This window comes from Bombyx mandarina, chromosome 03 (genome assembly GCF_030267445.1).
Source record: "Bombyx mandarina strain Sakado chromosome 03, ASM3026744v2".
Lineage (NCBI taxonomy): Eukaryota > Metazoa > Arthropoda > Insecta > Lepidoptera > Bombycidae > Bombyx > Bombyx mandarina.
In genome coordinates, this window is record NC_143210.1 from 8,673,202 (window position 1) to 8,700,429 (window position 27,228).

Consider the following 27,228-nt stretch of genomic DNA (forward strand, 5'->3'; position numbering starts at 1 on the left):
GATAGGTGTCAAGTAAAATCAATAAAAAACAACATTTTCATTTTATAAATTTGCTGCTTCGAAGTCATACATTTAGTGTTACACTGCAGGACATTCAAAAGTGTATCAATTTCTACAGAACGTAACTTAAACTCGATACGCATGAGACGCGTATTCAGCGTGCGCAATTTCAAGGCCCCGTGCAGTATCGTCGCCGACAAACGATCCGGGGTGTCCGATGTCAACGGCGGGCGATGAGATCGACTTACCCATCGACCGATCGCAAACGCGGAATGTCAACGCACTTGTATTGCGCTAATTAACTTCGTACAGATCATGCACTAATCAGATCGTGAAACTCGTTCGCATTGCGTCGATTCGCATTTATATACTAACTTGATTTTGGTGTTTGTGAAATACACGTATTCGATTATTGAAACTGATCCGATTAATATTTTTTTTTGGATAGAAAAATCAATGACATAAAACAGCGATCAAAGGGGGTTGAGTTGAAACAGCCAAATTTAAGCAGAGCCCAATCACAACATTGGTATTTTTGTATGAAAAAAGCGAAGATTTGTCTTTTGGCTTTTGTTTAAGTGAACTTTAAAAATAATTTTGTTAAATGCTATTAAAACGTTATCAGTAATAAAACGTAAAATACGACGTAATGTAATATAGTGTTTTCATGTTTGCAATAGGCGACCTTACTGTTTAGATAGATCTCTTCAAGATCCACCACGCACGGAGAAATTCGTATTTCAAAATATTTTAGCATTTAATCTGTGTATTGTCGTTATTTCAAATTAAATGTATCAAAACCGTACCTGTTCATTTATCACGTGTGTCTTGTCTTTTGTATAATCTACTAGTAATACTCTTTTCATGTTGATTGTAATTTGGAAATAACAACGAAGGGAAATCTTCAACAGAGTAGCTGAAATTGCTCGGTAGACCGACGGTATGCAAGTTTATCTTAAAAATGTGGTAAGCGAGATTTAGGCATCTGTCAAATATCTTGTATTCTATGATGGCCACAGTAACAAACAGACTACATACCTATCATGTTTTTATTTTCTCAAAATATATTTAGTATTGTCATTGCTAGTACTGCACAGAGCCCATACATACATACGTCTTTCAATTATAATATCAGGCCAATCAAAATTAAACCTTATCACTTCAACAGTGTGTCATACTATACGCTCCGTTTATGCAAAAACAATAAGCACCAATTACGTAGGAACTAGTACGAATTACTCAAACGCATTTTAATTCACATCGAGAAGTGATTGATCAACGGAACGTTGAGCAATCCTCGCGTGTCGCCTGAACAAAACCCTACAAGTTTTTACCGGGCCGTGGAGAAATCCGCATTGTGCTGGGCTTACAGCGTTTAATGGGATGCCGATACGCTATGAGATTGCACAGTATTGCACAGCGCAGTGGGCGTCAGCACGCAACTGTCGCTCGGTTCGCCATGCAAATGTTCGGTGTGCACAGCGAGTCGACCGATAGTGCACCGGGAATCCTGTTTGATTTGTGTGGGCTCCGTACGCTTCACAAATAAATTGTGTATTTACGTAATTTATTTGTTGTTTATTTAAAGCGGGAATTCAAATTAGTTTCGCACGTGCCTAACTAGTCTGTAACTAGTGGTACTCTATTACGCTACGCTTACGCGTCACTCTGTAGTTGAATGTATGAAATTCATAGATTTTTTTTAATTTCTTATATGGTTGGACGAGCTCACAGCCCACCTGGTGTTAAGTTGGAGCCCATAGACATCTTCAACGTAAATACGCCACCCCTCTTGAGATATAAGTTCTAAGGTCTCAAGTATAGTTACAACGGCTGCCCTACCCTTCAAACCGAAACGCATTACTGCTTCACGGCAGAAATAGGCAGGGTAGGTACTCGCGCGGACTCACAAGAGGTCCTACCACCAGTAACAATGACATGTTGTAGATATATTAATTTCACTACCGCAGAAGTATCAAGAATGCTACTGAATACAAAAAACTGTATAAAATCCGATATAGTATCTATGAACGAATAGAAACCGAACAATACAGTAAACAACAGCAAAATTAAATTTTGTAATGGATCAATAAGACATTCAATAATACGAGACTGCCAATTGTAGTTTTTTCTATATAATGTTTCGCATTTTTAATTATTTTCTGTACAATACTCTCTCTCTCTCTCTCTCTCTCTCTCTCTCTCTCTAAATAATATTTTGAAGGGCGTTAATTGAAAAAAAAAACGTTTGTGCTTATTTCTTAAGGGAAAGGAAAAGTAAGACAGTTTTATCAGTCTAGATGGCCAAGAGAACAATAATTGTAACTAACAAAATTCGTACGTAATCGAGTGTATGAATATTACTATTGCCAAACCGCTAATGATTATTAAAATGTCTCACAACTATAAATTAAGTTTCGAATCAGTGTCTTCATCATGTTCCTGTTGTACATGACAATTACGGTCACAACTAGTAATCGCTCTGTATTAAATTAATCCAAAGGTAAGAGATCTAAGACCAATGATGTACTAGATTTCATTGCGTTTCATTAATGATAGGTTTAGTATTCTTTACGACTGTTTTAAATATATGCCTTGTATAAAGGGTGTTAATTCTTTGAAGTTGCATGTCATTAATATACTTTTGTTGTTTATCCATATCCGTACTAAGCACATATTATTATTATGTAATATTATAAATATTAAAGTATAAAGCCTGTCCTTCTTCCACGTAGAAACGAAGTAAAGGAATGGCATGTTTTTTTAAAATCAAAGTGGCATAGGCTCTTTATCTTAAAAATACATCTGATTTCTATGGGAAATTACACTGACTAGCTAGTGGTAGCTGCTAGTTATTAATTTTTTTTTGTTTTCGATGACTTGAATGTTACGATTATTCTTGCGTATAAAAATGTCATCTTTAAGAAAAAATAAAAATATATTCTCTTAAAATATCCCACATATGAGTCGTCTATTATCAAAGGTGGCAATCTGTGCATTTGGACAAAAAAAAATTATTGATATGTCAATACAGATTGATTTGAATATAATCGTCTCCTTCAAAGAATACGGTTCAAAACCTGCATTCAATAAAGGTTAATAGTTAACCTGTTATTTATCTAAGATGTCGTTCCGAAGAGTTTTGTGACTGCCAATGGAATACAAAGTCAATAATTCGTTTTTCTGATTTACCAATCATTGTCCAAAAGTCAGATTGCCGGCTTTGATTATAGTCGACTCATATAAACTATATACCTTAGTATGTTGCTCAAACATAAGCCTCTTAAATAACAATTAAGGATTCCTTTGTTATCAGTGTTGACGTAATGGGTCTTAGGGCAATGATGTTCGGGATGCAAATTTTCTCGCCTTAGTGCTTAGTGCAGTAATATCTGCAGTCTTCACGGTCGTTTCGTGCTAATGCGACTGCGCATCTCGTGCTCGCGATCACATGGCTCCTCTACAATGGTCTAAAGCAGTTATAAGAAGTAAATTCCAATTTCGTCTTAAGTTGGATAAGTGGCAAAGCTTCTGAGCCAACCATCACCCAGCAAATCGTAGATGCAAAAAAAAACCCTGAACCAGAACAGCTTAACTACACCAATTCTTTCCACGAAAATAAAAACTGCTTGGAATTAGTTTGAGGCTCGGAGAACACCGAGAAATGTTATTATGTATTTCAGAACTTTAAATGTGACAGAGAAAAAAGGAAATGGATATATTTTTTCGCTCGTATTAGTATCAACAATTGGTATAAATAAAATATTCGAAAAATGTTTTAACAAACAGTAATCTTACACCATTGTGGAAGTTCAACGTATCTCAGCTATATCATAATATTGCTTTAGGTTCAAAAACAAGAAAAAAATGCCTTGGGAACAACACTACCAATCGAGGGAAATCTAATGAGTTCAGAATCAGTGAGCTTCCTAATATGAAATTGAAAGGCTCCGATATTATCAACACATTATTGATCCATCATCAAGCGGATTGTACCCCCTCTTCTTTCAATCGATCGCTCATTGCTGAGCATCGTGATGCCCTCACCTGTGACCTTTTTGATGTGATTTGTACCATATTTAAAAAAAAAACACGTGTGGCACTCGGGGACTACAGCGGTAAAGCTATTGCATAGCATTTTTTATCAACTTAAGCTAGACCGCGCGAGAGATGGGCAGACTTTTCATGATGCGCATGCAGTGCGACCGCACGCCGCGCACTTATCCACAAACACTACACAAGCGCTACGTGTGAATGTGTTAAGCGCGAGTTACATGGTAGGCGGAGTGGCGGTGTTAGGTTTTATTTTCGTTACGGAATTTCTTGATTCGGTCGCCGCGCTCAAAGCCCGCGATAAGAGCTATGAAATAGCTTAAAAACATATTTCTTAGTTTTATGACGATACAACAATTTCGGGACTGAGCTTACTGGTGGTCTGAAGGCCTCTTCAGCTTCTTAAGGACAGGACAGGCTCAACGGCGCCCCCGGAAGAGTCCTAACAGATCAAGGTGTTACGAGTATTTCTACCACCGGTTCGGAATCGCAGATTCAAAAACACTTCTTAATACATACATGCGTACATCATGTAGAGCAATAGCTCCATTATATAAATAATGCGAGTTAAAAGAGGTATCATTGTAGAACGCCCATTGTCCATAACGCCTACAGACACGTTTGACATTAGCGTGAAATAAACATTGACGATTCGTTGTATTTATTCTTCAGTAATAAATAAATAATTTATAGAGTAGTAAAACATTAATAGCTATATACATAAGTTTTTAGTTACTATTCAGCAATTTGTATGGTTGCATATTATTAATTATACAATTGTTTTTTGATGTTGTTAAGTCTTTTGATTTTATTATTTAGTGCTTTTCGTTTTTCACTTAAGATGTTTACGCGGTTCACTCATACTTTATATACAATATAACAACAAAAGTAAAAAGGGGAAACTAAAAATCAGCGCCGCTTAAAACATATTATATTTAGCACAGAAATAACTGGTCCATTTCCTTTGCTTTTTCTTTCCTCTTTTATTTATTGCTTAAAAGTTGAAGGAACTCACGGCCCACCTGTTGAAAAAGTAATGCTTGAACCCGTGGACATCACCACGTAAATTCCACCACCTACCTTAAAACATGAGGTTAAAGTATCAATGCTATTTATATAATGTCTGTACCTATTCTCCTTAAGTAGCACTTTAAGCAGCTAAGTTTCTGAACAAAATGCTAACTAATTTACGTTTTAATATGGATATATGTATATTATGAATTGACATGCTACCACATTACTAATACACAATCTTTGTCACCATAAACATACCGTTAATCGCACTTATGAATTTTGAAGTAAAAACCTTTTTTGATACATAATGGAACTAAGCAAAATCACATTATATATGTTACTGATTCTTAAGTAAATACCTTAAGGTTAGTTATCATGTAAATGAATACATTTTAATCGGCACTGCTGTCTCGAACAAAAACGATGCACACCGCTCGTTACTCGCTTCATTTCCCTAGTTGAGTTGGAATACATCAAGTCGTTGCAGGAAACTGCAAAGAACTATCGACAACGGGAGTGCCTCAACGATAGACAGATGCTGTAACATCGCATGCACAAGTTTTAAAACAATTTTTTTTTTCAGAGCATCACGTCTTACTGGTGGTAGGACCTCTTGTGAGTCCGCACGGGTAGATACCACCACCCCGCCTATTTCTGCCGTGAAGCAGTAATGCGTTTCGGTTTGAAGGGTGGGGCAGCCGTTGTAACTATACTGAGACCTTAGAACTTATTTCTGAAGATGGGTGGCGCATTTACGTTGTAGATGTCTATGGGCTCCAGTAACTACTGAACAACAGGTGGGCTGTGAGCTCGTCAATCCATCTAAGCAATAAAAATAAAAAATAACGACCTAAATACATACATTTCGAAATGTTTATGTTTTCTGTATTTTTAGAGTAATTGAATTTTGTTAGTCCTAATCGGGTTATTGAGCAAAATTATTAAAATTAAAAAAATCACTAATTACGATAACCTTATAATTTTTCGCTCAAGCGGTGGTATACTCCATTTTCATTTCTTATAAGTAGGTACAAACGTCTAGTTTATTGTAGGCGATACGTTCTGGTTTGAAATTTAGCCGTACATCCAAGGAAATAAGCATGGACTTCACGCCACAAGATTGGACCTTACATTTCAAGGAGCGCGGCGGAATTGAAGTTGTGATTTTTATGGATTCCGACAACCACTTATCACTTAGGTGGGTAAGTCAATGCTGAAAACAGAATTAATATTTTCGATCAATTATTTATGTAAATTTTTAAAGGAACGCTTATTTTATAGGCACCTTACAATGTATTCCCAAAACGATTTTAATTGAGATGATGAATGTATTGAGAAGTGTACACATTGAAAGATAGCAGTTAGGAAGGTAGCCGAAACTAATCTTTGATAAGCGACTACGCTGCGTTTAATTTAATTTATTTTACTTTACTTTCGAAACACTTTCGTGCACGACGATCCCAGCTACAAAACGTATCTAATGGCGGGAAGTGGGCACAAATTAAAATAGGTCCGCGTCAATCTATCGGATGTCTCCGCTCGTTTACCGAGTTCTCAGTGAAAGTGAGATATAATCTATGTCCGTGCTGGTACGGTGCTGTCAAATACAATTTGATGAATATTCATTACAAAACCAAAGGGATTCATGACGTAACTACGCCATTTAAATGCCTTATGAACATAGTCACATACAAAATTCAACGCGAAATACTTCAGCCATTGACAGTGCGTTTTCAAAGAGCATTTTTACTGCGTTTTTCCAGGTCTAGAATGAGATATTTAGTTCTACAATACGCTATGGAATTCGTTTGGTTCAGCGTTAAATAACAGTTAAGCTATTGTCTGCTTTCGATGTTGAATAAAAAGAAACAGGAAAACATAGCTGCAATTAGAAGTCTTCTAAGCTCCGTCAAGTATGGCCTCGGGGTATAGGAAATAGGAATTAGGATGAAAGCAACGAGCTCCATTTCTTCTACGGAATTTTATAATCTGATTTTTATAGAAACGCACATGTTTTTTTGCAAACAGAATATTTGGTGCCTACTGACATGATTTAAGATCGTAAAGTCACGACGGAATCTGCGAAAAAATTAAAGTAATGTTATCTAAAAGGTTAAAGGTAATTTGAAATAAATGGTCTAAACTCACCTTGGTTTTCTAAATTAGCGTTTTAAATTGAAATTTAAGTTAATAAAAAAAAAACGAAATATGTGCCACAAAACAGATTTTTTTATAATAATTCCATAATAGGACGATTCATGGCTAAGTTATTAATTATGACTAGAGGTCCCGCAGCAGTCGAAATTCGACTATAATTAATTGGAATTGTAAGATTGTACACTATTATGATTGTATTTTATACTTGTATAATCACAAATTTCGCCAAGACTTATAAAAAATATTGACAAAGACAAACAATATTTAATCTATTCTCACTTTGACAACAGACGTCAAGAACAAAAGTTTGACAATAAATAGTATGCATGCCTGTGTGCGTCAAATACATGGTATGTAGTGTGTAATGTTTTCTTTATTGATTTAATGTATCTTTTATGCATTATTTTAAAAAAATATTAGCATTGTGCACTTCTTCTCTATATTATTCTCTTTAAGTGTGGAAAATTTCATACTCCTCCGTCCGCGCAATTTTCGTAAAAAGGGATACAAAGTTTTTGCTTCACGTATTAACTTAAAGATAAAACGGAATTACGTTAATACTATGAACATTTTCACATATACTATTTCTAAATTGGGAACATTACATAAGATGTACTCACCTGCCTCAGAGTATATTAACTTCATCTGTACGTAGAATTATTGCCAGTTGTCTGCTGCCAGTACCTACTATCGGTCTGTAAACTTGATTTAGATGTCATAAGTTTCCTGCTTATTTATTGGATAGTTGATAAGAAGAATTACTGTACACGTTAAGGGCAACGAAGATTATTTATCTGAATGCTTTCAATGAGTAGACAAGTTAATAGACCATCCAGTGTCAAAAGGTTGAGCCGTCCCCATAAGTATAACAGCGTTAGCATTAGCTTATCTATTGTTTAATGCCACTGGACGCAGACGGATATAGCCATATAATAAATACCATTTTTTTTTTTTTTTTTTATTACTCAGATGGGTGGAGAAGCTCACAGCCCACCTAGTGTTAAGTGGTTACTGGAGCCCATAGACATCTACAACGTAAATGCGCCATCCATCTTGAGATATAAGTTCTGAGTTCTCAAGTATAGTTTACAACGGCCGCGCCACCCTTCAAACCGAAACGCATTACTGCTTCACGGCAGAAATAGGCAGGTTGGTGGTACCTAGCCGCGGACTCACAAGAGGTCCTACCATCAGTAAGGAAATGTGGAGGAATTAAAGGTCATAGCAGAAGTTACTGAAGTTTCTTATCCAACACTAATACAGTTTCCATCGTACAAAACCAAAAGAAAATTTGGCACGTAATGGGCCTCGAGGCAAACACCTTTACCCAGAAGTGGGCCCCCTGCTCTTATAGAACAGGTGTGAGATACTGCTAGAGTACGCGATCGATGGTAGAGACACCGACAGAATATATAGTTGAACATAATAAAATATAGTTGGGCTTGGTATGGAGTGATGGGACCAGGTGACAGCTCCCTTCAGTTTTTTCGTCTTCTTTCTCCTGCCTTCAGAACTTAAGCGTCCTATTCCATTGGAGAAATGATCCCAACGTAAAGCAAGTATAGAGGCGAGATACCGTCTTACAAATAAACTTACGCTGCGTTGGAGTTATTGAGAAGCCGTTCCATTACTTTATGTAGTCCTTTTTTATATTAGAATTAAGTGAGTCCTCACTGCCCACTTCATTTAATGCTTACAAATATTTTTTTAGTTTTAATAATTTTATCTTTATTTTGATAGTACTAGGGACTTTTCTAAGTCTGTATGGATAGATACCACCATCCTTCCTATTTCTGGTGTGAAGCAGTCATACAATCTGGTTGTTCTGATAGTTGACACAACGACCTCATGTCATGGAGCGAGTGGCGGAATACACGTTATCTTATCTATAGGCTCTGGTAATTGCTTTGCACCAGATATGCTGTGGCCTCGTTCACCCACGCACGCAATAAAAAAAAGTAAATGTCTTTAACTTTAATGTGAGGAAATTCTCAATTTTATCACAATAAATTCAACAATTTGAATCTGAGCGTTTGAATATGTTTAAACACACCCCTAGTGCTTATAATAGGAATATAAACGGATAGATACCTAATTTTAATCTATGTATCATATAAAAATTGGGCAAACAATTACGCGACTTTTGAATTCTTGGATTTTATTTTTGGTATCACATAGACTGAGGCTTAAAAGGAATGAACCAATAGTTTGCGGTCCGATATATGTTGATAAATAGCCCTAATATAATCTATCAAATTAAGATCAGAAATCGTTCAATCAATTTCAATAATCAAGGTGTCAATTGCATCATAACACGTAACAAGTTTTCACTAAAATTAAATTCAGATAAAAATTTAACAACACTCTGTATATGAATGTATGCACATGTTTAATTAGGATCAGTAAGCAGATGTTTTAATTTCACTTGATTTTATTGGCATCACTAAATACGGTCATTTGGAATTTATAACATGTCAGCCGCATCATTTTAATAATCCAACATTATAATACTGCTAGTCTATTTAGTTTTACTCTGTACAGGCATTGGTCTTTCTGAAAGCGATTTACATTTATCTCTGTGGACGTTTTGAATTTTTTGAATGAATCAGATGAAAACTTAGAATTTTAAGCGTTTTTACTTTATTTAAGCCATTCACATGCTGGCGAATTTAATTTATCCCCTTGCCAAGAACAATACCAATGAATTTCGGAGAGGTTACTTATCGTGACTACTTGCTTAGTATTTCATGTAACATCAATGTGGTTAGATTGGATAAGTTATAAAAAAGGGTGCGTGTACTTATGTACGCGCGTAAGAAGTTATACTGTATTATTTTTTTAATATTAAATAATTAATAATAAATATTTAACGTTAATAATTAAATAATATTTAGTGTGAATAATATTAAATAATAATGTTGTCAGTTATATTACTAAAAAATGAATGCTATTAACACTTTTTTTTACGGCTGTACATGCGCGAAAGGTCACCTGCGGCTATATTCAGACTCGCCAAGTTACGTCGGTCGTATTGTAATGAGCGATTTAGTGGGCAACTTCATTCTGTTAATTTTGTATCACGGTGCGCGCGCATCGTAAAATTTCACTCTCATCAATTTTTCATAACGCGCCTAAAGAAGTATAACTTCAAAAGTCACTGTATTTTGTTCCAAATTATATTACCACGTTATTAAATTACATAAGATACACAAAATTCTTGAAATAGCTCGTAATAGTTATCACTAAAAATACTTCCATGATTGTTTTCTTAAAGTTTGACAAAATAAACGAAAATGAAATTGTAAAGCCCAGTATATCAGAACTATCCTACGTTGATTAAAAAATTTGGACTTAAATATTAGTAATATTTTAAAGCATTCTCAATTAAATTGCTAGTTGACGACCATAGCTGAATAACACTAATGTAAAGGTAAAGATAACTTTAATAACCTAAACAATCGCTAATCTCGCACAAGATGACCAAATCTTTTTTTAGTGTAATTCAATAAAGCAGCTTCCCCCGAGAAGCCGGTTCAATCAAACACACAAACCAAATTGACGTACATTTATATTGGCATCCGCAATCAAATGAACCAATAAAACACATTACGGCCACTCACAATTTCTAATTAAGATATAGACCGGGCCTATTCGAGCACTGTTTACGTATTTCTGTGTTGAATTCTTGAGCTAGCTTTATAGTACATTCCAATTAGTTAATGTTCTCAAACCTCTGAATCGGTTAATGTTGAACTATATAGATGAATTGTAAATTCGCTGTTTGAAATGTTTTAAAATTAGTTTGAATGATTGATTTACAATAAATAACACAGCTGCTGTGTGTTTGATTTTTGAATAATGTTTTTCACGTTTGTTGTTTGTTGTTTGTTTTTTTTTTTGTTGTGCAAATTCATGGAACACAACAGCATCTCTTCTTGTGAGTCTCGAAAAATTTTGTAGCAATTAAACAATATATTATTATAGTCTTCAGATATTGTTTTTTTTTTTCATCATAAGATTTTCTACGAATTAATTTTAAATAAATAATAATTAATACTTCAAAACGGTTTTCGTTTTTATGGACGACTTTTATTCCTTTTTACGTATATGTACTTACTTACTGTTTAACGCACAATTTAGTGGCTTTTGACTTAAGAGATAAACTAAGTTTTTTTTCGCATTGGAATCAGTTTTATCTTACCTTTCAAAACATCAAACCACTGATGCTTCATTGACGGATGCATCAAAGCACATGCTTGACTGAAAAAGTATATATTTCTTTGTCGTTCTAAGAAACGGGAGGTTGCTGTAATGGAAACAAATAAAAAATGTTAGAAAATAAGTTCAATTTGTTTTTCTTGGTATAAAGGTAATTGTAAGAAAAAAAATTTTGCCTTTGTAGGCAGACGAGCATACAGCTCACCTAATGGTAAGGGGTCACCATCGCTCATGGGCGTCAGCAATGCCAGGGGCAGAGCCAAACCGTTGCCTACCGTTTAAACCATTTTTTTATTTTAAAGCCCAACTTCACTAAAAAATTTTTTTATTGCTTAGATGTTTACTGGAGTGGAGTTAAGTTGTTACTGGAGCCCATAGACATCTACAACATAAATGCGCCACCCACCTTGAGATATAAGTTCTAAGGTCTCAAGTATAGTTACAACGGCTGCCTCACCCTTCAAGTCGAAACGCACTACTGCTTCACGGCAGAAATAAGCGGGGTGATGGTAATAATAATAGTTAATAATAAAATAAGCCTAGCTTATTCTCTTTTTCAAGGATTCAGCAGATTACTCTCATTTCCGGTTTTACTCTTTGGATTACAGGGAAGTTGGACACGGTGCAATCGTAGCGAAACATCAACGTGCATTAGCACGAGACGTGTCGCTAGTCTGACCCTCGTGCCACTAATGAAGCGATAGCGCTGAACTAACCGCTCCGTACCATCTGCCTTGACGATCTCCGAAGGCGCTTATTCTTTGGCAAACGACTTCGGGAATGTTCGAAATTTTCAAAGACCAGTTCGTCTTAAGACGTTAGTAGACTATCAATGGTTAAGGCGCTAAAAATTAAAAATCAATGTAGCACAGAATCAGTACAGTACAGAATTAAATAATCAGATAGCAGCACTATTGACTATATTTTTGTTAATGTGTATAGGTGACAACTGAGAGCCCACAGTTAATTGGTATTTTAACTAAAATAGAAATGGCGTTCGGAAAAATGAAAATATAGGTGAAAGCACTTATAATTAAATTAACTACATAGTTCATTCTTTAACGTTTTACAATAAATATTTATTATTATTATTATTCTTATTGATATTTATACTGGCGATCTTGAAAAAATGAAATCAATACAATATTGTACAAACTTTTGTACTCTCTACGGTCTTTGATAAATGTCTAAAATTTTAAATAATCGGTCATCTTAGAATCTGCTGAAAATTCTTTCAAAGATTATGATATAAAGATAGATAAATAAATACAGGTCTCGTAATAAAATCGCATTCAAAATATAAGTCCACATTAATTCAGCTATAAATTGTTTCTTTGCTATCTCAAATGCAATTAATTGACTGTGAATATGTTCAAACAAATACAGTTAGCTAGTTCAGCTACTTACTGTCCATAATATCACAGGACATGAAGCAGGAATGGTTTAGATATTTATTTCAGTGAAATCCTCTAATAGACCTTCCGTGTGGAAATAGCTTTAGGTCCTTTCAAACATAATATCACCAACATGTAACTAACTGTGAATACTCTATCATCATCATCGGTCAGTCATCAGAACTCAACTACTTGACATAGGCTTACCGACTTCGACAATTGTAATTAATAATAATCTTGACAATTAAATACGTCATTCAAACTTTTTTCTGAATAATTTCCATTATACTAGCCCGTTGTAACTATACTGAGATCTTAGAACTCATATCTCAATGTGTGTGGCGCATTTACGTTTAAGATGTCTATGGGCTCCAGTAACCACTTAACTCCAGGTGGGCTGTGAGCTCGTCCACACATCTAAGCAATAAAAAAAAAATCGGTTTCATTTGTTAAAAAAGCTTTAAATTTCCGAGTTCAATGCACCATTTCATAAAACTGGAACTTTAAACACATACAATACGTACCTGTTCTTCGTGTCACGCAAATGAGAGAAGTAACATTAACTGCCAAAATCCAACCCCGAAATCAGTAATTACGATTGTGTGATTAATAACATCATTGGACCCATCGCACGATGCTATAAGACAGAAGTGCTAATATTTGATTTTCAAACTTAAACCTTAAATCCAGTGTCGTGTAGTATATAATAGCTTACTAGCTACATATTATAATACTTTAAGAAGTGCTCTACTCTCATTTCCAGATTATACCAAAAGATTGGTGCTCTCTGTATGCAAAATACTTCCCCGTTGAGATATGAGGATCGTCCTGTATACGTGTATGCATTATTTAGGTATCCTGAGATGCCACACACGTAGCTACTGTGCAAGTCTTGGTAGATAGTAAGACATACATCATCAATTTACAACCTAATTGCCTTTTCTATAAGGCTTAATTTCTTTTGTAAATACACGACAGCCGAGGATGGTGCCTTTCTGGAATTTCAATGCTCACACGCTAGAGTTATTATCGTATGAATATCAGATTTCGTCAGTCTGTGAATTTCAAAGTGCCCGTTTGGAACCTGTGTACATTGCATACATTACATTATAAAGAGCAATGTTATGCTCCTGTTTTATTTAGGGTCATCATCACACGAATTAAAGTTATAGTGAGCGTTTCTAAATACTTTCACAGAGATATTCGGGAAATGATTGTTAGTTTATTTGATAATAAATGTTTTACGTATTACCGAAAGATCAATTTAAATGTATCGTAGACAAAAACCTTTTTCTTTTCCACAATCACATTAACAACTTTACAAACTAAACACGAAATGTGATTACATTCAAGAAAATTACTCTATTCATTCACTTTAGTTATAAATCTCGGCGTTCTAGCATCGTTACCTTAAAAGCCAATCTAGACCCGGATATGGTAAACCGCAGGGCACTAAACATTTCGTATCGTTGCTTAAATCAATTCCTTTTTCATTACAAAAACAGTGGCGAGACCCGAAATGGTTAGAACGAGACCACCCGTGACCTCGGAACCGGAACCACCCACACCACGTCACGACGCCTCCTATCGCCACTGATCTTAATTATGAGCGTGCCGATCATCATCTTAAATTTTCTACCTTAAAAGGTCTATAAAGAGTCACAGAGTGTACGCAATTTATCCAAGCCTGACTCCGAGCTATATCACGACTGGTTGAGCGCGAACACTTCTGTTTTACTAAGCCCAGGATTAGTCGCACGTGCCGGTGACGTTTCCTAGTCATGATTCAACCTTTCATAAGACGATTTACGAATAGCGTTTGCTAGTAGTATATATTGTTTAAATTGTTTAGTCTTAATTTTTTAAATATTTCAATATTTCTCATCATATTTTCCTAATCCGGTCTGCGATTTTGTCCACATTAAATTTGTAATTCTAACATAATTAAATATTTATCGTCTTTAAGGTTATAAATGGTATACGTCACACTCCTTTTTGCCGTGAAGCAGTAATGCGTTGATGCAATAATGAGTTGAGCGTGAGAGGATTTAATTAATGGATTTAATTTTTTACTGGTGATAGGATAGCAGTAATTTCGGTTTGAAGGGTGAGGCAGCCGTTGTAACTATACTTGAGACCTTAGAACTCATGTTTTAAGATTAGTGGCGGCATTTATGTTGTAGATGTCTATGGGCTTCAATAACCCCTTAGCACCAGGTGGGCCGTGAGCTCATTCACCCATCTTAACAATATTTAAAAAAAAACATAATTCTAGCGATTTAACGATGCTTAGAAAAAGGGGATAGATTAAAATAGGATTCCTGATTGAAACAAAAATATATATAAATATATCATGTGATCGTCGACTTGAAATAATGGACACATTCTATTCTCGATAATACTTTGGAAACAATAGTCGGTAGGAAGCCTTTACTTTCGTTGCGTAATATTAGGGACTAGCTTTTGTCCGCGTCTCCGTCCGCGTGGAATAGTCACTTTGGCATAACGCTATATTTTACCCTCCACTTCATTTACGTAGAAAGTGAAAATATTTTTGAATTATAGAATGTTAAGGAGCTATTTATACCGCTATATTGAAACATTCTTTATTGGTGCTCCACTTGTATTTGTTTTACCGTGATGTTATATAGCCTATAGCCTTCCTCAATAAATTGAAATAATTTTTCAAAAATTTTCAATAATCAAAAATAATCAAAATTATCAAAATTTTCAATAATTCCTCAAAAAACATTGAAATAATTTTTCAAATTGGTCCAGTAGTTCCTGAGATTAGCGCGTTTAACACTTAATCGTACCAACACGTACTGATACCTATTTCTATTATAACGGGTAGATAACGATATTCGACAAGCATAACTCAAAAATACAAAACAAAACAAAAAAAAAGGATAATAACTGTAATTTAATTGGTAAGAAAATGTCATGTGCAAAAGCAATAAGATGATACGTGTATTTTCAATGCAAAAGTTCAAAATGGGTCATTTGACCCGTTATGGTATGTTTAGTGTTAAACAAACAAACTCTTCAGCTTTATTATATTAGTATAGATTAGAATAAGGGTTCCATAATTAATTCTATAACGGGAACGGCATAAGTGTAAGATGACAAGCGAGCCGGTTCATCGTATCCAGTGGTTCGCCCTGTATGGGCACATCACGCGCCGCCTATCGCTGTTATAACGCGGCTATAAACCGCACACTAACTTTGCTAGAGTGGAGCCCGTAATGAAATAATTAATGCAGAGTAATATCAATGAACTGTTTTAAGCTTTCGCGGATATTTGCATTTTAAAACAGTATATTTACTCGGTTCTTACTACGATTTTTAATTATAACTAGTTCTCCGTCTTTCGACGATGCTACAAACGTCATTGTAAAATTGGCGGGTAGGAGCAAAGCAAATCTCTTTTAGAAATTATCGGGAGAGAAATTATCGAAATATCGGGAGCTCATTAAAAGTAAAAGTCGTGGTAAGAACTCGTTAAATACTAATGTACTTAAAACAAAAAAAAACTAAAAAAAACCTGTCAAATGGGATTTTTAGTTTATCTTCAACTTGTGAACCGACGAATCATAACAGTGACGATCGTTAAAGAAACATTCATTTTTTTAAACTTCCCGTGCGCCGATTGGTACTCTGTTTATAATATTATTATGTACCATAAAAATAACGAATACAAAAACAAAAATAAAATAAAATTTTCTCTTTCTCTATTCATTTTCATACATGTATCGTAAATGTAAAATATCCAGCACAAGTAGCATTAGAACATAACTGAAAAATGTTAAAATGAATAATGGAATTATAAATTGAATTGACTAAATGGCAAAAGTTTATCGCGGTTAATAAAGAGAGTCTATAAAATTTTATTTCATTAAAACTACTTTTACGGTTTAATCTAGATTTTATTATTTTCATTTTATTACTTCCGAAGTTTCTCATCAACTGCCATTGGCGCAATTGATAAAATAACCAACGAAATGTTTATTTTTATATGATATCTTAAATATGTAGATGATGTTTTTTACTGGTGGTAGGACCTCTTGTGAGCCCGCGCGGGTAGGTACCACCACCCTGCCTATTTCTGCCGTGAAGGAATAATGCGTTTCGGTTTGAAGGGTGGGGCAGCCGTTGTAACTATGCTGAGATCTTAGAACTTATATCTCAAGGTGGGTGGCGCATTTACGTTGTAGATGTCCATGGGCTCCAGTAACCACTTTACAACAGGTGGGCTGTGAGCTCGTCCACCGATCTAAGCAAATAAAAAATAAAATAAATAAAAAATCAAAATTGCTTCCCAGCACTACCCGAGTATGATAACATTACAGAAAAGGTAAATGGCTCATACAATTGTTGCAATGGGCCACTCTAGGCTACTTTTGTTAGAGAAGCAATCCTGCCCTAATGGGTCGATCCTGGCCACCGGCGAGACTTACATGGTGTCAATTGATATGCAGACTTGTAACTGAACGGCGTTGAATAACCTCTCTAAACTAGCGTCACAATTTCAATTCACTTTGTTAAACTATAATACAGGTTTTGATTGGGCTTATTATGGGAAACAAATGACTTGTTTATGATATTATTATGTTCTTTAGTACTGATTTCACGCCCACAGGCGGTAAAGATGCCAATACGTGTGGCTCGCGTTCAAATATTGTTGGTTTTGTTGTCATGTAAACAACTTAATGTTTAATTTAAATAAGTTGTTCTATAAATATCGGGATCTCTCGGGATTTCATATATATGAAGATATCTCACTGGGGTTTATCGTATTACCAATTTCTACCGCGAAACAAATTGTGTTTTTCAGTTTTTAATTTTTTTATTAATATTTTTAATTTTAATACAGCCGTTATTACGAAACAATGCAGACTTCGTACATAATTTAAAGAAGTAGTACCCTCGCCGCAAATCAGTTTTGGTGTTTTATGTCAATCGTAAGCAACCGGCTTTTGCATCCCCTAATAAATCCAGCACTACCAACCGGTTGTAAAAAAAAACATCGTGACCTCAGTTATATCATTAAAATAAATGTTTAATGTTATAAATAGCGTGAGCATCAAAATTTTTTCCGAGGTCAAAGTTCAAGAATTCGTCTGCAGCCCACGTTCATGCGTCATATCACACATGCGCCAGCACGATTGTCGCGAGCGCGCCCTACGATAAGAGGAACATTAGGTCCGTTCACAACTAACTAAAACTATCGAGATCCACGAATGCAATAATTTCTATTCCGCAATATGTTTTATCGATTCCCTTATTAAATTTAATATTTGTGTGCACACGTTATCGTGAGGCCGAATGTTAGATCGTTTTGTATTTGATACGTATTTCGAAATATGAATTTAAGATATTATGATAGAACAGTTTTAGTACTAATTTCGTGAATAGCATTCCGGATTAAATTTTTTTTTAATTGCTTAGATGGGTGGTCGAGCTCACAGCCCACCTGGTGTTAAGTGGTTACTGGAGCCCATAGACATCCACAACGTAAATACACCACCCACCTTGAGATACAAGTTCTAAGGTCTCAAGTATAGTTACAACGGCTGCCCCACCCTTCCAACCGAAACGCATTACTGCTTCACGGCAGAAATAGGCAGGGTGGTGGTACCTACCCGCGCGGACTCACAAGAGATCCTACCACCAGTAATTACGCAAATTATAATTTTGCGGGTTTCATTTTTATTACACGATGTTATTCCTTCACCGTGGAAGTTAATCGTGAACATTTGTTGAGTACGTATTTCATTAGAAAAATTGGGTACCAATTGGGCCTGCGGGATTCGAACACTGGTGCATCGCTTCAACACGAATGCACCGGACGTCTTATCCGTTAGGCCACGACGACTACATAATAATAAGACTTAATATGAATGAAATCCACCTCTTTGTTTTTACCTGACTGTCTGATTATACTTAACGAACGTAAAAATTGCTTAATATTACACGGGCTGTTGTTTTAAAATGACCTATCGATTTGTTACTAAAATACTACCGCATTATTTAGACCTCAAATGACTTCTCGATAAAAATCAGCCTTCGAATACTTGCGATAGTTGAGTATTTATGTTATTAACTAGCACGCGTCCGTTGTTTTGTTTATAGACAAGGTCATCTTTTTTTAAATGTAAAAATCAGTTTGTTGCAGTACTACTAATAATTAATATATGTCCGATTGTTATAAGCTTTCGCGGCAATCTACATTATATGCCCTAATCTACCTATGATCATATCCCTTTTAATCTTTGTTTTACCTATGCTGATAGCCTTGAGAGGCTATTTCAGCTTCACCCTAACGTGCGTAGGTAAGCTCACGGGGCTCAAACTGGAGTGTTGCTAACGCTGACCCTAGCAAGAGTAGTGCTTCGCAGAATCTACCACCGGATCGGAAACGCGACCCACTGAGAAGATCCGGCGAGAAACTCAGTGGGCTGTGTCTATGGGTTAATTCGCTGACCGGATGGTGACCGGTGCTTGTGGTGCCTAAAAGCACCAATCATATCATGGTGCGTGCAACAGCGTCGAAATATTGACAACACATTAGGTAGGAAAATCGTGGTAGGAACATGAATATTTTTAGCTTTAAATTTTCTTGGTAGCTTACTGTTTTTTTTTTCATTGTTTATTCGCCGTAAAAGAAAGAAAAATGTGTAACAATCTAAAACGTCGAGAACTCATTCAATGTGACCCCTTAAATAAAAGTATTATTATTGTAAACATACTGTTCGGACAATTACGATTTGTATATGTATAAATTGATTTCGATATACAACGCAATATAAACGAGTCCCTTATCACAGCACAATCACTTTTGATGAAATAAAATCGATACGTTCACGACTTTGACTGAAAATAATATAAAATAAAATAAAAACAGAATATGTAAAAATCATGTTTCAGTTCCTGATTTATTTATTATGGAGAATAGTTGAAAGCGAAAACTATATAATAGGTATTTATTTCTTTTTTATAAATTTGGATATAAGTAGCATAAAGTCGGATCTTGTGTACTACAGACGGTACGGATATTCTTTACTGTTTCTTGCGGTCTCGATCTCTGTTATTCGTGAACCAATTCTTGTGTAGATTAATTTTTCGGGGACTATAAATTATATTTCATAAACCAATTTTGACTAATATCTTTTTTTGCCCACCTATTTGTTAGTAGCCTAAAAGCCCATTCCAGTTACACCTGGACGGGGAAGTCACGGGCTCAAATTGTAATAATTTGCTAACACTAGCCCTAGCAAGAGCAATAATTCGCAGAATCTACCAGCAGATCGGAATCGCGACCCACTAAGAAGATCGGGCGAGAAACACAGTGGGTTCCGTCTATTGGGGAGATTTTCTTGTTGACAAGGTTTCAATAACAAAAAAAAAATGCGTGTGCAGTAATTTTCTTCAGACTCCGGTCATTGGGCGACCGCAGTATCATATGCAACACATTAGAACCAATCATAATTAGAAATATTTACTTTTGATAATTATAAATTATAAATGTCTGACTTTATGCCTCTAATGAACAAGGAAGATTGGTACTTTTTGGTCAATTCGCACTGGCACATTAATTTTATTTTTAAATAAGAAAATGTAAATGACAATCAGCAATTAATTGACATGCCCATGTTACGAATAGTTTTTTCTTTTTTAAATTAATGATTTTGTTGTTAAACTAAATATCCACTAGATTTCGTCATTCCATCCCACATCTTTTTAAAATTATTGGTGAAAAGTATAAACGATTTTTGCCGCAACACATTCATGCCGTTTGAAGTGTTTAGCAGTCGTTGTACAATCTTAAACCTCATTTCTTAGGGTCGTTGACCATATTCACATAGCTATATTCATGGGCTCCAAAAACTAGGGGATAAAGATCGTTTGCCCAATTAGAGCAATAAATAAAATATTGCCAAGAAATTCCAATGAACAGCTTTAAACTAATATATAGTTTCTAACTGTTAAAATTTCCGTAAAGAATAAGAGGATATGTTTTTGAACTAGGTTACGGTATATACTTACATATTTAGATTTATTTGGAGCCACACAGGGTCTTGCCTAATTCTCAAGTAACGAAAAGATAGACTTCAATCTGAATGACGAATAGTTTCTCTATTTCATTCGAATTTGAGGCTCAAGGCTACGACATTATTGCTGCGAAGTCTATTGGCCTATTGGCTTACGAACTGTCGAATATACATATCTGATTATCTATTGTAATCAAAAGAAAATAAGACAACAAAACTTTATAGGTAAAACATTCTGTACAATGTGTGCAATTCAAAAATAATTAAATTTAATATTTTAATCCAAACATAAGCTTCGCTTTTCTATTTAATTTTCTTAATAATTTCAGTCAATAAGAATGCATACTTACAAAATGGATTTCAAAATGTTTTAGAAAAATACGTGCATACAATAAAACGTTTGTCAGGTAACGTACTTTTCTTATGTCGATACAGAATGTATGAAAATATGTTAGTTTATTTTAAGGTTATTTCATTAAATTATTCTATTCGATATTCGATAATTAGCGCTGCGTAGACAAGCGCTGCCTTGTCTAGCTAAGATAATTCCTATTTTAAGTACTTTCAATAGGGTTTACTTTAAGTCAGTTTTGCTGTGTGCTGCAGGACAGCTTGTACAGTGGTACTGTACAAGGACAGTTACTAACACAATTGAGGCTTCAATTCTCATAACTCAAAGAGGGCAGTATTATGAAGGATCAGATGAGACATTAGCTCGTTTGTTAACCTTTAGAATTAGAAACTTTTGCGATTGCGAAAAATGCGATTTATTTCAGAGGAACTTCCAAATCATGCATTAGAAGTGCAAATCGATATTACTAGAGACGGTGCGAACGACCCTGAAGCTCTTCTAAAGAAATACTTACAAATGCATAGGCCATGGCTCAGCAGTAAGTTTTAGTTACATCTAACTAATTTACAATACCTAATAGCAGGATCATATTATCAATGGGCACATTGGCGGTTACTAATTTATTTATACGAAAATAGTCGATTATACTTTTTTTATTGCCCTTTTAGGCAGACGAGCATACGGCCCATTTGATGGTGAGTGGTTACCGTCGCCCATGGACTTCAGCAATGCCAGGGGCAGAGCCAAGCCGCTGCCTACCAAATGATAGATTTGTGGTATTTTTTTGACTATTAAGGAGCCTATACTAAATAGTGGTTCGCTTATGTTATAATGCTCATTGGCGTGTGGATTTCAACTAGGTAGTCTGAATCCTTCGATACCAATTGCAGACTACTAGTACTTTTCTACCCTCATCCCACTATGAGCGATCGACGCAGCATGTCATCCTGTTCCATCCAGGTAGACCTCACGTATCCTCACGTATGCCGTACGTCATCTCTGCACTCACACCCTTCTCTCTCTCTCTATCTCTCTCTTGTCCCACAGTCCATCAAAGTCTTGGAAACATTTATAATATTATATATTAGGTTAGATGTTATGTTCTTTTTCATTTAAAATAAATGGAATGATCCTTCGAGAATTGAGCCTTGTAATGATTTCTGCAAAAATACACAAATCATAACTGCGAATTAAACATAATAATATGTAACGCAAATAATTACCCTTTTTTCTTTCTTTTAGGACGAATCAACGATGAAAATAAAATCAGTAAGTTACTAAGGAAATTCAAATCCAAATAAAATCAATTTTATGTGTTTAACAGAAATGCTATATAATAATTAGATATCTACTGAAAGATCACAAATGATTTTGTTTAATTATAAAAAAATCTACAAGAACTACTAGCTGTACCCGTCCACTTCGCTGGGCATTTAAAATTAGCAATATTATTACAATGATTCTCATAATTAGCGCCCCCGCAACTGGTGTAGGGAGTCCAACACTCATATAAATATTAGCCTATCCATTAAGTTACATGTATTATCTATTATACATGGATACCAAGTTACAAGTCGATCGGATGCATGGTTCAGTAGTTATAACGCAACATTCGTAAAAACCACTGTAGATTTAAATATTATTATAAAATATAGTAATAAAATTATTTCGATCCAAAATTCTTTTCAACACAATTTAACAAAAAATAAGTAGGTTTCTTAACTACCATTTTAAATAGCTGTTTTAACTAAAATTGCTATGCGAATTACAGATGCTAGCATAGTCACAACGTCCGAAGCTCCGGAAATCTCTTCGACAGCTGTTGGTAAGAATTACGTCAATAATTTTTTTTTTTTTTTTTATAAAACTCCTTGAAGCAGAAATGCGTTTCGGTTTGAAGGGTGGGGCAGCCGTTGTAACTATACTGAGACCTTAGAACTTATATCTCAAGGTGTTTGGCGCATTTACGTTGTAGATGTCTATGGGCTCCAGTAACCCCTTAACACCAGGTGGGCTGTGAGATCGTCGAAACATCTAAGCAATAAAAAAAAAAAATTAAACATTTTATGCGCACGTTCATGATGTAAAATCAATCTATGAAGTTTGGATCGCGATTGTTTTGCCAGGTAACATGTAGCAAAGATGAATATATTACATAAACATATTATAGAAAGTTCTTCGAGATAATAATGGAATCTAACTCATTTATTACCAGACGCTGCTGATAATCACCGCCAGACATTTATGTCTGCTAATCTTAAATGTAATTTTACTTTTGTCATAGTATAATAATAACCGATTTTCTGGCGATCACAAGCTGTTAGACTATAAAGTGATAAAATTAATTTTACATTATCATTTTAAGGTCTTAAAAAAAAGTTAGTTTACATGGAAGATTTAAAAAAGGCTCTAGATGAATTTGAAAAGAAACTTGACCGTGGCAGCTCTACCACAAATAGCAACCAGTATGCTTCCACGAATCATTTCAATCAGAACGTTAACCGTATTATGGAAATATTGAAGAAAGGTAAACGGGAATTCATTTTTCATACATATTTAAAGGAATAGCATCGTGTAATAAAAATCAAACCCGCAAAATTATAATTTGCGTAATTACTGGTGGTAGGACCACTTGTGAGTCCGAGCGGATAGGTACCACCACTGCCTATTTCTGCCGTGAAGCAGTAATGCGTTTCGGCTTGAAGGGTGGGGCAGCCGCTGTAACTATACTGAGACCTTAGAACTTGTATCTCAAGGTGGGTGGCGCGTCTACGTTGTAGATGTCTATGGGCTCCAGTAACCACTTAACACCAGGTGGGCTGTGAGCTGGTCCACCCATCTAAGCAATAAAAAAATTTTTTTTTAAATGCATTGAAATTGTCTTAATCTATTTTAAGATGAAATCACAAATGTACCACTATTGACCAAGTATGCCGTATACTTAAGGAGATAGCAGCACTTAGTCGAAAAAAGTGATGAGACTATACCAGCCTACAGACTTCGCTAGAAGCTAAAAAAATTTCTAGGGAAATATGTATTATACGTACCCAAGGCGATGAAGGAAGAACGTATAGAATAAACCTAAGCATTATATAAAATAGTTAACTCTGCAAAATTGTGAACCCCACTCAAGAATGTATCGTCTTCCAGCCAACTCCTATATCCGCGCATGCATCATGCTTTCCCCCTTTAATGGGCGTAACAGCCGTAATCCATTATAATTGACACATCTACAAAGAGGTCGACGGCTTTTGATATGATGTCAATAATTTACGGTGATCACTTTTTTTTTATTGCTTAGATGCGTGAACGAGCTCACAGCTCACCTGGTGTTAAGCGGTTACTGAAGCCCATAGACATCTACAACGTAAATACGCCTCCCACCTTGAGATATAAAATTTCAGATAAGCCATGAGTGAGTATGGTCTAAGGGTAATAAAAACATCAACAACAAAATGGGTTTCAGGTGTCCACGTGGAGACGAGCGTTCCAGAACCACATGATGAAAATCTAGATTGGATACAAATAAAAATACCGAAGGACATGTGAAATTAAATTCACCTGATCTTGCAATTTTCTGTCTGATTCACGTGTAATAAAATTTGATTTCGATCAATGACATGTTATATGTGTCATGTATTATCTACGATATTATTTATTTAACATTATTTAAAAACAACCTCATCATTTATTATTTGCAATTGATTGATTGTTTAATTTACACAGTTTTGGCTTCCGTCATTGTATTGAATTTTTTTTTTCCTTTGTAGACAGACGAGCGCATACGGCCCACCCGACGGTGTGTAGTTACCGTTGCTCATGGATTTCAGCAATGGCAGGGGCAGAGCCAGGCCGCTGCCTACCGTTAAGGCCAAGGCCGGATGGTACGGCCCTTTTCTGTATGGAATCAAGTAGAAGTAGCTGGTATTTGGGAGCCTCGGTCCCGAGGTGGAAGCAGTGCTCTACGTAGGCCGGTATTGACTTTTGTAAAAAAGTCTGTCCATGTGTGAAGTACCGCTTCGCTCTGTTAAGAACTCCCAGTATATTATGGACAATTGTTTTACGATCTTATTAATGAACTTGCACTTTCTATCATACTTGAAGCTAGCGGTTTGATTTTGTTTCACAACGGTATTTCTCTATGACAGACTTTATTAGTAAATTCGTGTGTACATGGGTACGTACCTACTTACTACCACGTTAACATAGTTCCTTTCCCAAATTCCGAACGGTAGTACATTCATATTATGTCTTAGGCCGACGCCTTCAGCTCTTACACTAGGAGCTGGCTTAGGGACTCCGGTAGCCGTACTCGTCGAACTTGATAAAGAGTTCATCGTGCAACCTAACCTAAACATCAGCCCGCTGAGTTTCTCGCCGTATCTTCTCAGCGGGTCGGGATTCCGATCCGGTAGCAGATTCATTCGCGAAGCAGCTACTGTTGAGCTGTTAGGTCTCCTTCGGAGGCGCTCAGGCAGCTGTTAGTAAATCCCACCTATCCTGGCTGAACATTTGCTCGCCCACCTGTCCTGGTGAAAATGGAAAGGCCTTCGGCTCACCACTAAACCTTCAATAAAAAAATAAAAAATTTGACCCCGGGCGCATTATTGTTAAGTACGTACCATTGTTAATGGCTAATAAATACGTCAGTAAGCCGCAAGCTTGCTGTAAATAAATGTCAACACTGCTTAATTAGGCATCGTCTTTTATTTTTTTACTGCAATTATGCAGACGGCCAGAGACAATCCATGGTGAGTGTTATCTTAAGCCATGAGAACAAAGTGTCAAATACATTGTATAACGGGTATCCTTTTCTTAAAATCGGAAGGTAAGACGCGTGGCACAAACAGACAAGAGTCTGTGTATTCAAGCAGGGGGCAGACTTATGTGACTTTCCTCCTTCCTTTAGGCCTCTCCAATTGATGTCCACAGCGGCCGATTCTTTCCCACTGGTAGTAGGACCTCTTGTGAGTCCACACGGATAGTTACCACCACCCTACCTATTTCAGCTGTGAAGCAGTAATGCGTGTCGGTTTGAAGGGTGGGGCAGCCGTTGTAACTATACTGAGATCTTAGAACTTATATCCCAAGGTGGGTGGCGCATTTACGTTGTAGATGTCTATGGGCTTCAGTAACCACTTAATACCAGGTGGGCTGTTTGTTCGTCCACCCACCTAAGCAATAAAAAAAACCTGCATCCAACGAGATCCAACTATTCTCACTAGTGTTAAGTTTGTATACACAACTATTTTAAAACAGCCAATTATGCCAAATTTTGGTTACAATACAGACAATCCTACGTAAATATTTTATGAGCACTTGTACATTAGCGCTTACAAGCATTATAAGACCCGGAAGGTGTCAACATATATCGAAATATACAAAGATCACATATAAAAAACGTTTTTAGCACTCGAAGGACACGTTGCAAATATTAGGCGAACAATGAGCCAAGCCAAACTGTTACTTGTATAAAACTAATCATTTATAAATGCTACTATCTGACCTCACGTGGCACGCAACACACAAAAATTAACTACTACTGTTATTTATGAGTCCCGCTCAAAGATAATTTTCTGTAATATTATTAACTCATCGAACTTGACTGACGTTAACGGTCATATTCATAGTCCGTATCTCTTTTGTTCATTATTATTGCATGGTATTGTGAACGATCCCATAAAGATTTCGTTTTTTCCCTTTGAGGACTGCAATCCTGAAAGCAATAGAAAGAGCTGAACTTAGAAGTATTAAATAAAGTAAGCTTTCGTCATTAGGATTTAAAAATGCGTGTCAGCTTCGACGCGCGTATGTAGTTTATCCTTTAAGTATGACTGTTAATGAATGAATATTCAGTGGCTATAAATGATACATGAGCTGTCATATATTGTCTGATATATGTGTTATATATATATCTTGAAATATTCTGTTTAGATAATGCTGAAATAACTATTTAAAAACTGTCAATTATACCAAATTTGGCTATACT

At 35.7% G+C, this 27,228-nt stretch overlaps 1 protein-coding gene across 1 annotated transcript; it reads left to right on the forward strand.

The window, feature by feature from the left end:
* The first annotated feature begins 21,755 nt into the window (after nt 1-21,755).
* On the forward strand, nt 21,756-24,788 carry LOC114248948 (uncharacterized). The gene is made up of 5 exons (XM_028182385.2): nt 21,756-21,777; nt 22,482-22,508; nt 23,011-23,064; nt 23,605-23,766; nt 24,706-24,788. Exons 1-5 carry the CDS (start codon nt 21,756-21,758, stop codon nt 24,786-24,788), a joined length of 348 nt encoding a protein of 115 aa, XP_028038186.2.
* The last annotated feature ends 2,440 nt before the right edge of the window (nt 24,789-27,228 follow it).

Bases quoted from the DNA above. Each gene is read 5' to 3' on its own strand.
- LOC114248948 (XM_028182385.2), top strand. From the start codon at position 21,756: ATGCATAGGCCATGGCTCAGCA. The intron at 23,065-23,604 runs GTAAGAATTACG...TATCATTTTAAG, and splicing joins AATCTCTTCGACAGCTGTTG to GTCTTAAAAAAAAGTTAGTT. The intron at 23,767-24,705 runs GTAAACGGGAAT...AATGGGTTTCAG, and splicing joins TATGGAAATATTGAAGAAAG to GTGTCCACGTGGAGACGAGC.